The 12,477-nt window shown below is 52.7% G+C and overlaps 1 protein-coding gene across 1 annotated transcript; it reads right to left on the bottom strand.

Annotated features, from left to right (window-relative positions):
- Nucleotides 1-288: 288 nt before the first annotated feature.
- TCHP (trichoplein keratin filament binding) lies at nucleotides 289-7,380 on the bottom strand. Its single transcript, XM_056859561.1, has 12 exons — nucleotides 7,188-7,380; nucleotides 6,042-6,252; nucleotides 4,736-4,792; nucleotides 4,379-4,447; nucleotides 3,966-4,139; nucleotides 3,506-3,618; nucleotides 3,051-3,117; nucleotides 2,090-2,262; nucleotides 1,573-1,654; nucleotides 1,267-1,452; nucleotides 524-667; nucleotides 289-353 (listed from the first exon to the last, which is right to left on the bottom strand). Exons 1-12 carry the CDS (start codon nucleotides 7,376-7,378, stop codon nucleotides 321-323), a joined length of 1,500 nt encoding a protein of 499 aa, XP_056715539.1. The 5' UTR covers nucleotides 7,379-7,380; the 3' UTR covers nucleotides 289-320.
- Between the last annotated feature and the right edge of the window lie 5,097 nt (nucleotides 7,381-12,477).

Below are 12,477 nucleotides of genomic sequence, written 5' to 3'. Positions count from 1 at the left end.
AGGCTGGATGTTGTGGAGTTCTTCCAAGCACGCTGCTGAGTGTGCCCCTCACAGCCCTTCCAAGACCTGCGAGGGAAACATTTCTTGGCTTTTTAAACACTCTTGCTGCCTGGCCAAGGAGTGGGGGTGGGTGGACATCAGTGACCCTCAGGAGAATCGAGCTGGTGCTTGAAGTCATGGCTACCTACCCTTCCAACTGTTCAACTTGAGACAGACACAGTACTCTCTATGCCTTTGAGCAGAAACTTCCGTTATGAACATAAGCAGTAATTCTCCAGCGGGGGGGCTGCACACAAAAGGCTGACTCCGGCAGGCCTCCCTTAGGTCCAGGCTGCCTTGGGATAACTGTAGATCTGGAAGAGAAGGGATGCCAAGATGTCTCTGTTGGTGCTGCCCCCTCACCCTGTGTGCCCCAAGAACAGCCAAGGCTGCACCTGAGGGGCCGCAAGAGGCTGGGCAAAAGCTGCCCCCTCCCCCCTCCTTGCCGCCACAAGCTGGCTCTCTGGGCTCCGCCCGGCTTCACCTTCTTGCGATAGCCCTCCTCCACCATGCGCCGGGCCGCCAGTTGCTCCCGCTCTTCCTGCCGCTGCTCTTCCAGGTGCGCCGCAGCCTCTTCCTCCCGCTGGATCTGCAGCTGCTCCCGCTCCTGCCACTGGCGCTCTGTGAGCTACAAGGGGGAGCAGAGAGAAGCTCTGACGGAGGCCTCCCCTCCTTGGCAGCACCTCGTCTCACCCATCGCAACCCCCTCTATTCTTCAAGCTCTCGGCCCACTGTTCCCCCCTCCCCCCTTCTCTCCTCCTTCCTCTCCTGGAGTGGTTTCCACTCTCGAAGTCCAGCCTCCTTCAGCAGAGGCGTCCAAACCTTGAACCTTTGCCTTGTTCTCCCCACCACCACCACCACCACTACTGTGGTCAATTCTTGTTATTGGTCCTTCACACACTCAGCCCAATTCAGAGGTTCCCTGCAACCCAGAAAGCAAAGTTGCAAGCCCAGTTGAGCTGACTGAGCACTCAAAGGGATGGCAGGAGGCATTAGCAACTTGGCTACCCTGCAGGGCAGAAAGGACAAGAGCCCTGGCTCTGAGTGGCAAGCAAAAGCCACGGAGGCCTCTAATTCCAGGTGAAGAACGACCTGTGGGCCAGGCCCCTAAAGGATGGGCTGCCCTGGGGGAACACTCCACCTTCTGCGCATCATCCAGGCGGCTGCTGGCCAGCTGGCTGGTGCCCAGCGGGGGGAGGGGGCTGGCTGCTCTGCTTCCTTTCCCACCTGGGCCTCCAGTTCTCGCTTGCGGGCAGTTTTCAGCTCGGCCTCCTCTTCCTTCTCCCGCTGCGTCAGCTGCTTTGCCTCTTCCAGCTCATGAATCAGCTGCTCCCGGTACCGGACCGATTCCTCCTGGGCCTGCCTGTTCTGCTCCATCTTCTCCAGGATCTGCTGCTGTCTTTCTGCCAGGACCTGTTTGAAGGGGGAAGGCAGAGACTAACCCAGAAGGAGCAGCTGGAACTCTCATTGGTCACTTTGTGACCTGCACAAGAGCCAACCTCCCCCCCCCCCCATCTTGCAAAGAGCTCTCACCTCAGCCATGAGCCTGTGTCGGGCTATCCGTTCTCTCTCCCACTCTTCTTCTCGCTTTTCCCAGACCTGCTTGGCTTCCTGCCTGGGAAACAAGACAGGGAAAGTCCAAGGAATGGATGGCAACCAACCCCAGGGTAAGTCTGGGCTTTTGTGGGAAGGGTGCCAGAACAGAGGCCAGACATGGATGTCCCAAGGCACTGGCTGCAGGCTCTTCAGGTGCTCTGGCACACCTGCCTGCTGCTAGAATGACTTGCCGGGAAAACCTCTCATAGGGCAGAGGTTGAGCTAGAGGAGCGCTTGGTTCCAGCTCCCTCCCTTCCTCTCAAGATGGGATGGCTGGATTTGTGCAGCAAGAGCAGCACTGCTCTCTCTTCCTTATACCAGGAATTCCTCCTGCCGGCAGGCTTGGCTTCCGCCACCCCCCAGAAGATTTGCTCAGCGGCATACAAGATGGGGCATCGTCCCAGTCTCCTGGTGTTTCTTTCCAGCCTGCCATCTTCTCTGTCCCTTGCCTCACCTGAAGATGGTCTCCAGGTCAGCCTCGCGCTCCCTCTCCAGCTGCAGCTGTTCCTCAATCACCTTCTTCATCCAGGCAACAGCGGCAACGGCTTGCTCCCGGCGGGCAGTCTGCAGGCTCTGATCCTTATCCTCCTCTGCTCCCAGCGCCAGGAGAATCTGCCTGTCCTTTTCCTGGAGAGGAAAGGCAGTGTGGAATTAACAAACCCTGAAGCTCCTCAAAGAGAGAGGGGAGAAGCAGGCTGCTTCCCTTGTTCGTCTGTTGCGGTGTGCTCTGTCTAAGCAGGGCCGCTCCAATGGCAGACAAAGGGAACTCTGACTCTCGCAAGCTCATTCCCTGAAAATCTTGTTGGTCTCTAAGGTGCTACTGGAATCAAACCTAACTGTTCTACTGCAGACCAACACGGCCACCCTCTGGAACTAGTTTCAGTGGCAGAGCGCCTCTCGACCTTCCAGGCCAATCTAGTGGGCTCTGCTTTGAGCAATCGTGGGGCAACAGATGGCCAAGGGGAGAAGCCTGCTTCTGCCCTCTTGCCTTGGGGGCCTTCCTGCACTGACAGGAGCAGGTGACTGCCAGGACTCCAGCCTTGGGCACGTTTCCTTCGGCTACGGCAAAAGAAGACCTGATGAAGAGAAGCATTGAGGGCTGCAGAACAGAAGAGGTAGGAAAGTGGTGGCAAGCTTCTGTAAGGCACGGGTCACCTGGGCACAGTGGCAGCTCCCGCTCCTCCCCACAAGCACCCCATGGTTAGTTTTGCAAATGCAACGGGCAGACGGAGGCTCAGACTCTTCCAGCCAGTGCCAGTCCTGAACCCCAATGCTGCTATTGATAGGGGAGAGTGCTTTCGACCTTGGACAGTCTGGCTCCTCCCCCTTTGTCCATGACAGGCCACAGCAGCCAGCCTGCCTTCAGCCCCCAGCACCTCTCTTCTCTTAGAAAGTTCAAGGGCTGTTGCACATACCAGCTCTTCCTGGATCTGCTGCGCACGTCTCTTCATCTGGGCTTGATACTGGTGTTTCAGGAAGCGACTGGAGGAGAAGGCCCAGGATTAGCCATTCCTCCTAGGAGCCAGAGAAAGCGGCAGGAGGGCCGGACTTTGTCTGGAACCCATATTTCAAATCTCAGGGCTCAGCCTTTGAAGGGAGGGAATATGAAGCCCTCTGACCTCGTGCAAAGTGTCTCCCACCACTGGGAAGCCACTGCAGCACGGTAACAGGTATGCTAGAAGTTGCCGCTTTTGGAGGCCTCTTCTTTCAGAAATGAAGAGCAATGCTGTTGATAGGTCAACAGAAAAGAGCCTGCATTTCCTAGTAAATGACCCCCCCCCTCCAAGTCACCACTGAGCAGGGATGGGGGGCTGCGTGGCGACCATGTGCCCTCCCCCTTTTCCAGACAGGCGTCCCCTACAAACCCTACCTGAGTTCCACCTTCTTCCTGTTCTGCTCCATCTGCTTCCTCTCCTCTTCCAGCGCCTCCAGCTCCCAGTGCTGCCTCCTCAGGCTCTCTTCCGCCTCCTTCAGCTGTGCTGCCTAACGAACAGAGAGAAGCCAGCCTCAGGCGCAGTTTCCTCCCTCCTCCCCAGCAGTTCCTCTGCTCTGCCCTCGGGTGTAGCCTGACACCAGAAACTGGAGAGGGCTTAGCAAATCCAAAAGCACAGAATCCGCCATTGTAGGATATCCTTTCTAGTTGTGGGGTAACAAGTCAACCCAGGTTCCATTTCTAAGAAAAATCTTGCAGCGTTTATACGCCATGCCACCTGGAGCTGCCACAAAGAGAAACAGGTGCCCCAGTTTGGAGCTGGCATCAAGCCCCCTTCCTTCTGGCTCAGCCTGTCCCAACAGGTGTGCCGTCCTCCTCACAAGCCATAGCCTCTGACCTCTGCTTCCTGCAGCTTCAGCTCTTCCATCTGTTGCCGCAGGAACTCGGCCTGCACCTTCCCTTCCTGCTTCCTCCTTTCCTCTTCCCGCTTCATCCTTTCCAGGGCTTCCCTCCGAGCAGCCTCGTATTTATTTTCCAAGTGGATCTTCTCTTCCTGTTCAGTTGCTTCTTGCTAGATTGGGACCAGGCAGAAGTGTGAGTCCTACCACACCCGCGGTCCTTACCCTCTCGCCTCTTTGGTGTGGAGGGGTGTGTGGGGGAGGGGGGAGAATGACCGTCCTATGACCGGCAACTCTCTGCAGCTTGGCAACCATGGGAAGCAGCATCAGGGCCAAACTCAGCCTCTGCTCCGCTCCAGCCAGGCTGCTCTGAGGGTTTTTGCGAGAGGCTTCCGGTCACTGTCTGGCCTACCTGCTGCTTCTGTGCCAGCTGATCCCCCCAGGCCTCCACCACGTGCTGCTTGTGCAGTTCAGACTCCACCTGTAGAGAAGATGACAGCGAAGGTGAGTGGGCTGGTTGCTGTTGGGGGGCTTCTTCCTTCTGGAATCTGGGGGAAGCTCAAGGGAGAAGCAGCTGGGAGTGGCCAAAAGGAAAATAGAGAGGTAGAGAGAAGGTAGAGAGAAGCCTCATCAGAAACCAGATCTCCTTGGGGCTGCTCTGAAATGGAATCTGAATAGGAAGAGGAAGTCTGTGGGAGTGGGGGAGGGAACACAACGGTCCTTGGGACAGAAGCACTGTGGACAGTGGCTGCGACAGGCTGGTTCTCACCTCTCTAAGCCTAGCGCTGTTCTTCTTCCAGCATTCATCCAAAAGATCTGCTGCAATCTGTTAACAAAATGGAAATTCAGAACTGCCCTGAAACCGCTCAGGCTGCGTGGGGCACCGGGCAGCACAGCAGCATCCGGTCACTTACAGCCACGCCCCCCAAGTTCCTTGTGCGAGACTCCAAACCATCTAACCCTTCCTCTGTAATGGAGGGGGGCAGTGTGGTGTAGGGGTGTCAAACTAGGACCAAGTTTAACTCCCTACCCTGTCATAGAAGCTTGCTGGGTAAAGTCGGGCCAGTTACTCTCTCAGCTTAACCTACTTCATAGGTTGTTGTGAGGATAAAATGGAGAAAGGGACAATTATGTGCATCACCCTGAGCTCCATAGAGGAAAAGCAGAATAAAAATTACTAAATTAATCTATAACAAAATGAGTGGAGAACAGTGTGGCATTCAAAATATTATGAAGCGCCTGGGCTACTACCTCGGCTGCTTCCTCCTGCTGGGCCACCTGGCAAGTGATCTGTCCTCCCCCCGCCACTGCCCCCCCCCCCAGAAGGGAGGCACTTTTGAGATTAGCAGGGGGAACAGCCGAGGCAAGAAGAACAAATGGAGCTTGGCTAAAAAGAGCTCTTTACATCTCGGGATGAAAACATTCAAGGCCAAGCTTCTCACTAATGGAGACAGACCCTCTAGAAAAACGGCTGACATCACAGAGGTGTGAGAAGACAGCTCCGGGACCCTCGACTACACAAGGAAGACCAGCTTCAGCAGAGCCCCCTGGGGGAGAAGGAGCCAGCAGCACGGACCACATGGTCCCTTCCTCTTCTCTGGCTATCCTTAACTTTCTAGCAAGGATAGTTTGCAGAGTCAGGCCGACACTTCCCAGGCCAAGAGATCTCCTCTTAAGTGGTTCTTGTAGGTTATCCGGGCTGTGTGACCATGGTCTTGGTATTTTTTTTCCTGATATTTCGCCAGCAGCTGTGGCAGGCATCTTCAGAGGAGTAACACTGATGCCTGCCACAGCTGCTGGCGAAACGTCAGGAAAGAAAATACCAAGACGACGGTCACACAGCCCGGATAACCTACAAGAACCAATGAACTCTGACCGTGAAAGCCTTTGACAGTACTCCTCTTAAGTGTTTGTACTACTCTGAAGGCGGACTGAATAAGTCTCCAGAATCCTAAAAAATGCTTCAGTCTTCTCAATTAGTGCCAGGCCAGAAGAGCCTCCAAGACCTTGTATTAAAGGCCCAAGAACAAGCAGGCTTTCTTGCCTGACTGGAACCAAAGTAAGTCCAGACCAACCAGTTTCCTTTGCTCCTCCCTGGCAGACTTCAGTGTTTCATGCTTCTGCCTCATCTCGCTCAGGGACGTGTCCTTGTTCAGGCGCAGCTCCCGCAACTCTGCGGCCAACATCTCGCGCTCCTCACAGAGCAGTTTCTGGAGCCGTGCCCGCCTCTGCTCCAGGCTGACCTGCTTTCCTTCCTTCAGCTTTTCCCGGTGGTAAGCAGTCATGCTGTCAAAGACACACACACACCAGAGAAGGAGTTGGTCATTCCTGCTACAACCAAGATGGAAAACTGTTTTTCTAAGTTCAGCTTTTGAAACATTCTATTCTTTCAGGTATTGCCTCTGGTTGGTTGTTAAATGCCTCCCCACCCTGCACACTTTATGAGTTCATGAAAAAACTTGCAAGAATAAAACCACCCTTCCACAACACACCACTGGGTGCTCTGCTCCTACTAATGATAAGAAATGCCCTGACGTAGTGGTTTGGCTATGAGGCATTTGTAAATGTGGATCTTCCTTCACTCAAGGTGTGCCAGTATCTGAGTCTCTTTCAGGGAGCTGGAGGTTCTAGGTTCCGTTGTGCTTTAACTGTGTTAACTTGAGTTTCAGATGTCAGACACCTGCTAAGATTGTAGCATGGCCTTGGGCACATCACTATTCCGAACTCCACCACCACCCCAGCAGCCAAATGGGGATGTTCATGAGCTACCTTACGGGGCTGCTGGGAGGACGCGTGTGTGATGCCTGGGGCATGTTAAAGAGGAAAAAACGAACACAGCCTGGCCCTCTGCCCGCCCTGAGCTACGTTTTTCTAGGCTGAGATGAGAGCGACCCTGCCAGACACGCTGCTTCCTTCAAAACATGTGGCTGGGACGGACACCCTGTCCCAGGGAATGACAGGAGTGCTAAAGAGAAATAACTCTGACCGAGCCTGGGCAGACTTCCATGATGGAAGAAAGGCAGGATATAAATAGGGTACATGTTTTCTTTCTGAGGCAGTTCAGCACCATCTTGCAGCATCTGCAGCTGAAGGAAGAACAACAGAAGAATTGTGCTCCACACACACAAACACAGCACAGAAGCAGCAACCATGGCAAAGCTGGCATGAGAATCAGGCCCAGGGAGATGTGAGTGTTGTGTCCCCCGTTCACCAGCCCTTACCTCTGCTCAAAGGACTGTCTTGAACTCCACTGCTCCTGCTTCAAGCTCTGCACCCCTGACTGTTTAAAATAGCGGCTGTGGAGCTCCCACTGCCGACGGAAGTGGGCCTCCTGCTCACGCTGGCGCACAATCTGCTTCTCCAGAGCCCTATTACGGCTGACCCAGAGAGAAGAGAGGGTGGGCAGCGCCATGTGGATGACGGAGACTGGCTGAAAACGCTGGAGTCTCAAATCTGGATCCTGGGGGTGCAAGAAAGTTAATGTGGGAACGCCTGCCATGCAAACTAGGGCCCCAGCTACGCCACTCCGGTCTCCCGCCTGCTCTCAGGCACACAAAGGTGTTGCCCGAAATCATTTGGTTATGCAATAGAATCAGCAGTAATTGCCAAGAAAAATTCTATAACAATTTTGTAAAATGAAATATTAGTGATAGTGCAGTATTACAAAATCCTTTGGTGGCAGAGGCTGAGCCTGTGCCCTTCTACATGCAAAGCACGGGGGCCTAGGGTTGGCAGCTCCTGGTGGGGAAATTCCTGGAGATTTGGGGGTGGCGCCTGGGGGTGGCCGGGAGGGGCCTCAGCAGGGCACAATGCCATCGAGTCCAGCCTCCAAAGCAGCCATTTTTGCCAGGGGAACTTCTCCGACGTCTGGATATCAGTTGTAAATGTGGGAGGGGGGGTGTCTCCAGGCCCCACCTGGAGGCTAGCAACCCTGCAACAGGGCAGATGTGACCGACTTGCTAGGAGTGCAAACCAGCACGGCGAAGGAGGGCACAAAAAAGAATGAGAAGGCTAGGCGAGCCTCCAGCTGCAGGGGCAGCGTCCCTCCGCCTACCTGCTGGCTCGAGAGAAGCCGCGGGGGGGGGGGCTTTGAGCGGCCACAGGGGAGAAGGGGGAGCTCCCCAGCGTTTCCAATACAGTTGGGCCCTCGCCCCCCCCCCGGCCAGGGAGGCTGTGACGTCTCACACGGACGCGTCAACGGAGCCGTGACGTCATGTCCCAGAACTCTCTGGCACGTTTGGTGCTGCGAGGAGCGACCAAACAAGGCCTGCCCTCCCGCCCTCCCCCGGCAACAGTTGGCATCCCCTATAGCCGTAGGCTGGAGGAGGGCACTAATCCGTGTGCACTTTACTATTCCGCCTCTCTCTGAACCCGCGTGTCCCGCATTCCCACGCACCCCTCCTTCACGGCCCCCGGGAACAAGCGCCGCCGCCGCCGCCGCCGCCGCACTTTCTAACGGTTCCACCACTTCCGGGCCCGCCGGGAAGCTCCATGGCAACACTTCCGGTCTCGTCGGCGGGTGCCGCGGAGGGTCAAAAGCCCTCCGAACGCGCGGCGCCCGGTCTTGTCCGGGGACTGGAGTGTTCGCTGGGGAAGGAGGGCGGGGGCGGGTGGGGGTGGGGGGCGTCTCTTTGAGACCGACGGGCTTACTCGCGAGTCTGAGGGTGTTTTGCTTCCCCCACCACCCCTCTAAGCAGCCGCAGGATTTTTATTTTTATTTATTTGTTTGTTTGTTTGTTGCTTTCTAGGTTCATGACTTAACATTCCTTTGTAATGTCATTTCTAAATTATTTTTGGGCTTAGCTCTGCAGCTGTCTGCAGAGAAACGTACCAAATAAAAAATAAAATTAGCCTTCTCAATAAAAACTGGCCGATTTGGTGGTATTTTTACTCTGCAGTAAAACTAGGGTAGCCAACCTCCAGGTAGTGCAGGAATTGCTGGAATTACTGAGATATAACGCACAACACACAAGTATGACAAAGTGTATCAAGTGTACGAATTAACATATAACAAACACACCATATAATACAAAACTCTTTCAAAGTCCAAGGTACAAAATGCTAGTTTTGGCTCTTAAACTCGTATTTGTACCTTGGACTTTGAAAGAGTTTTGTATTATATGGTGTGTTTGTTATATGTTAATTTGTACACTTGATACACTTGGATACACTTTGTCACACTTGTGTGTTGTCCGTTATATCTCAATAATTCCAGCAATTCCTGCACTTTTCTTCCTTACCTGTGGTATCAGTGCAGTGGTGTTTATTTTGGTTGGTTAACCTCCAGGTTATTTCAGAAGAAAATCAGCTTGTGTTTCATAGATTACAGCAAAGCTTTTGACTGTGTGGATCATGAAAAGCTATGGCTGGTTTTAAAGGAAATGGGTGTGCCACTACATCTGATTGTTTTGATGCGCAACCTGTACTCTGGACAAGAGGCCACAGTTAGAACAGAATATGGAGAAACGGAATGGTTTCCAATTGGCAAAGGTGTCAGACAAGGATGTATTTTATCTCCCTATCTTTTCAATCTATATGCAGAACATATAATTAGGAAAGCAGGATTAGATTTAGAAGAAGGTGGGGTGAAAATTGGAGGGAGGAACATTAATAATTTGAGATATGCTGATGACACTACATTATTGGCAGAAAATAGTGAAGATTTGAAACAACTATTGCTGAAAGTTAAAAGAGAAAGTGCCAAAGCAGGACTACAGCTGAACATCAAGAAAACAAAAGTAATGACTACAGGAGAATTACACAACTTTAAGGTTGACAATGAGGAAATTGAAATTGTTGAAGACTTTCTATTCCTTGGCTCCACCATCAACCAAAAGGGAGACTGCAGCCAAGAAATCAGAAGGAGGTTGAGACTGGGAAGGGCAGCCATGAAGGAACTAGAAAAGATTCTGAAGTGTAAGGGTGTGTCACTGGCCACCAAGATCAAGTTAATTCATGCCATCGTATTCCCTATTACTATGGATGGGTGTGAAAGCTGGACAGTGAAGAAAGCTGATAGGAAGAAAATAGATTCCTTTGAAATATGGTGTTGGAGGAGAGTGTTACGGATTCCGTGGACTGCCAAAAAAACAAATCAGTGGGTTATAGACCAAATCAAGCCTGAACTGACCCTAGAAGCTAAAATGACTAAACTGAGGCTGTCGTATTTTGGTCACGTCATGAGACGACAAGAGTCACTGGAAAAGACCGTCATGATAGGAAAAGTTGAGGGCAGCAGGAAAAGAGGAAGACCCAACAAGAGATGGATTGACTCAATAAAGGAAGCCACAGCCTTCAATTTGCAAGATCTGAGCAAGGTTGTCAAAGATAGGACATTTTGGAGGACTTTCATTCATAGGGTCGCCATGAGTCGGAAGCGACTTGACGGCACTTAACACACACAACCTCCAGGTAGTAGCTGGAGATCCCCTGCTATTACAGCTGATCTCCAGTCGATAAAGACCAGTTCACCTGGAGAAAATGGCCGCTTTGGCCATTGGACTCTATGGCATTGAAGTCCCTCCCCAAACCCCACCCTCCTCAGGCTCCGCCCCAAAAACCTCCCGCTGGTGGTGAAGAGGGGCCTGGCCACCCTAAGTAAAACTCCTGCTGCCCAACAGGGCTTCCTCTTGAGGTTGCCAACCTCCAGGTGGGTCCTGGGGATCCCCTGGATTTACAGATCCTTTCCTTGGGGGGGAGGAAGGATGCTTTGGAGGGTGGGCTGAATGGCATCACGCCCCCACTGAGCTCCCTCTCCTGGCTCCACCCCCAAATCTCCAGGAATGTCCCAATGCAGAGACCCTGGGACCTACCCTCACTGATGGCACACACAAGAGGCAACAGCAGCGCTTTAAGGAAACCGCTCGCCCTGCCAGGCTGGACCCCTTGGCAACGCCGGACACCAGTCTCACCTCATGGGGGAGGGGCCATGGCTCAGTGGCAGAGCCTATGTTTGGCATGCAGAAGGTCCCAGGTTCAATCCCCAGTGGCATCTCCAGTTAAAGGGACCAGGCAAGTGGGTGATGTGAAAGACCCTTTTCTGCCTGAGACCCTGGAGAGCCGCTGCCGGTCTGAGTAGACAATGCTGACTTTGATGGACCGAGGGGGGTCTGATTCAGTATCAGGCAGCTTCATGCGAGTATGTGTGTCATGCATGTTGGGCTGAGAGCAGGGAGCCACAGCTTCAAATCTCTTAGCCAAACTCATTGGATGACCTTGGGCCAACCTCTTTGTCCACCCAGACTACCTGGCAGGATTGTTGTAAGGATGAAAAGGAGAAGGGAAAATCCATGAGCACCTTAAAGAGAGGCAGGCAGTAGGGTTAGTGAAGGGGGGTTTGCCTTAGCACCCACCTGCCCACCCTCAGGCACCGCCGTCACATGAACAACTGAGCTGTGGGCTTCCGGGAGGCAGCAACACGTTCGTCCACTCCCCTCACCTTAGGAAGGTTGAAGAGCATCTCAGAGGACTCATTGCCTGGCAACTCATAAGTCTAATGGAGGGATAAGGTTGCAACCAAGATGCATTTTTAAAAGTTGCTATTCTCATAACTGGCAGTGTGGCGCCTGAAATTCAAGTCAGCCCCTCAGCGTGAATTATTAAGAGCCCTGCAAGCAGGAGGCTTGGGCCAGGCCTGCTCTGAAGCAAGGTCGCGACACCGTTCCCAAGAGTCGCTGAAGGAGGGTGCGCTTGCTAAGGACTCTATTGCAATCAAGAGGAACCCGTGAAAACAGCAGCGCTAAAACTGTATTAACTTCCGAGCTTTAATCAGAACAGAAAATAATAGTGAGAAATTTATTATTTACAATAATAACTTTTCAATACTACCTACTGTGTTCAAAGTGCTTTGCACACATTGCCCTGCAAAAGCCCTGTAAGGTACACCATTATTACCCTCCCCCCATTATAGATCATTGAAGGGCTGAGAAGGTGAGACATGAGATTTGAATGGGGGATCTTGTAGACCACACCTCATTCTAAGCCACTGAAATACACTAACTGGCTGACTAGGAACGAGGAGACCTGGGTTCAGATCTTCAGATGCTGGGTGAACTTGGGCTAGATGCTGTCTCTGAGCCTTTCCTACCTCGCTGGCTTGTTGTGAGGATACAATGGAGCATAAAAATGTGACTTGGTATTATCTGGGGAAGAAGAAACCTCCACTAGTGCTGGGGACAGAAGTGGGAAGATTGTACCCTGAGCACAGCTTTTCTCAGATGAGTGGTGCCGGGGCTCAGGGCTCCCTTGCTGTAGCATTCTTTACTCTAGCAGAGGTGTGTGTGAATTTTTTTTTGTATAGGGGCCAGTTGTAGTTACTCAGAGATGGCAGAAAGGCATTATGCACATGCTCAGAGGCACTGCTTTCTTATCTGAAGCTTTCCATGGTGCCTTGCAAAGACGCCTTCAGTGAGAACACCATCTGATGACCATGGAGTTTCCTCCAGTATGAAAGCACCAACTATGACTTAATTTTCAGGTGGGTTGGGGATGGTTAGTACCAAAGCCTGTTCA

The sequence above is a fragment of the Euleptes europaea genome, chromosome 13 (genome assembly GCF_029931775.1).
Source record: "Euleptes europaea isolate rEulEur1 chromosome 13, rEulEur1.hap1, whole genome shotgun sequence".
Taxonomy (NCBI): domain Eukaryota; kingdom Metazoa; phylum Chordata; class Lepidosauria; order Squamata; family Sphaerodactylidae; genus Euleptes; species Euleptes europaea.
The sequence above is the reverse complement of the archived record's forward strand: the minus strand, read 5'-3'. Positions and strand labels throughout refer to the sequence as shown.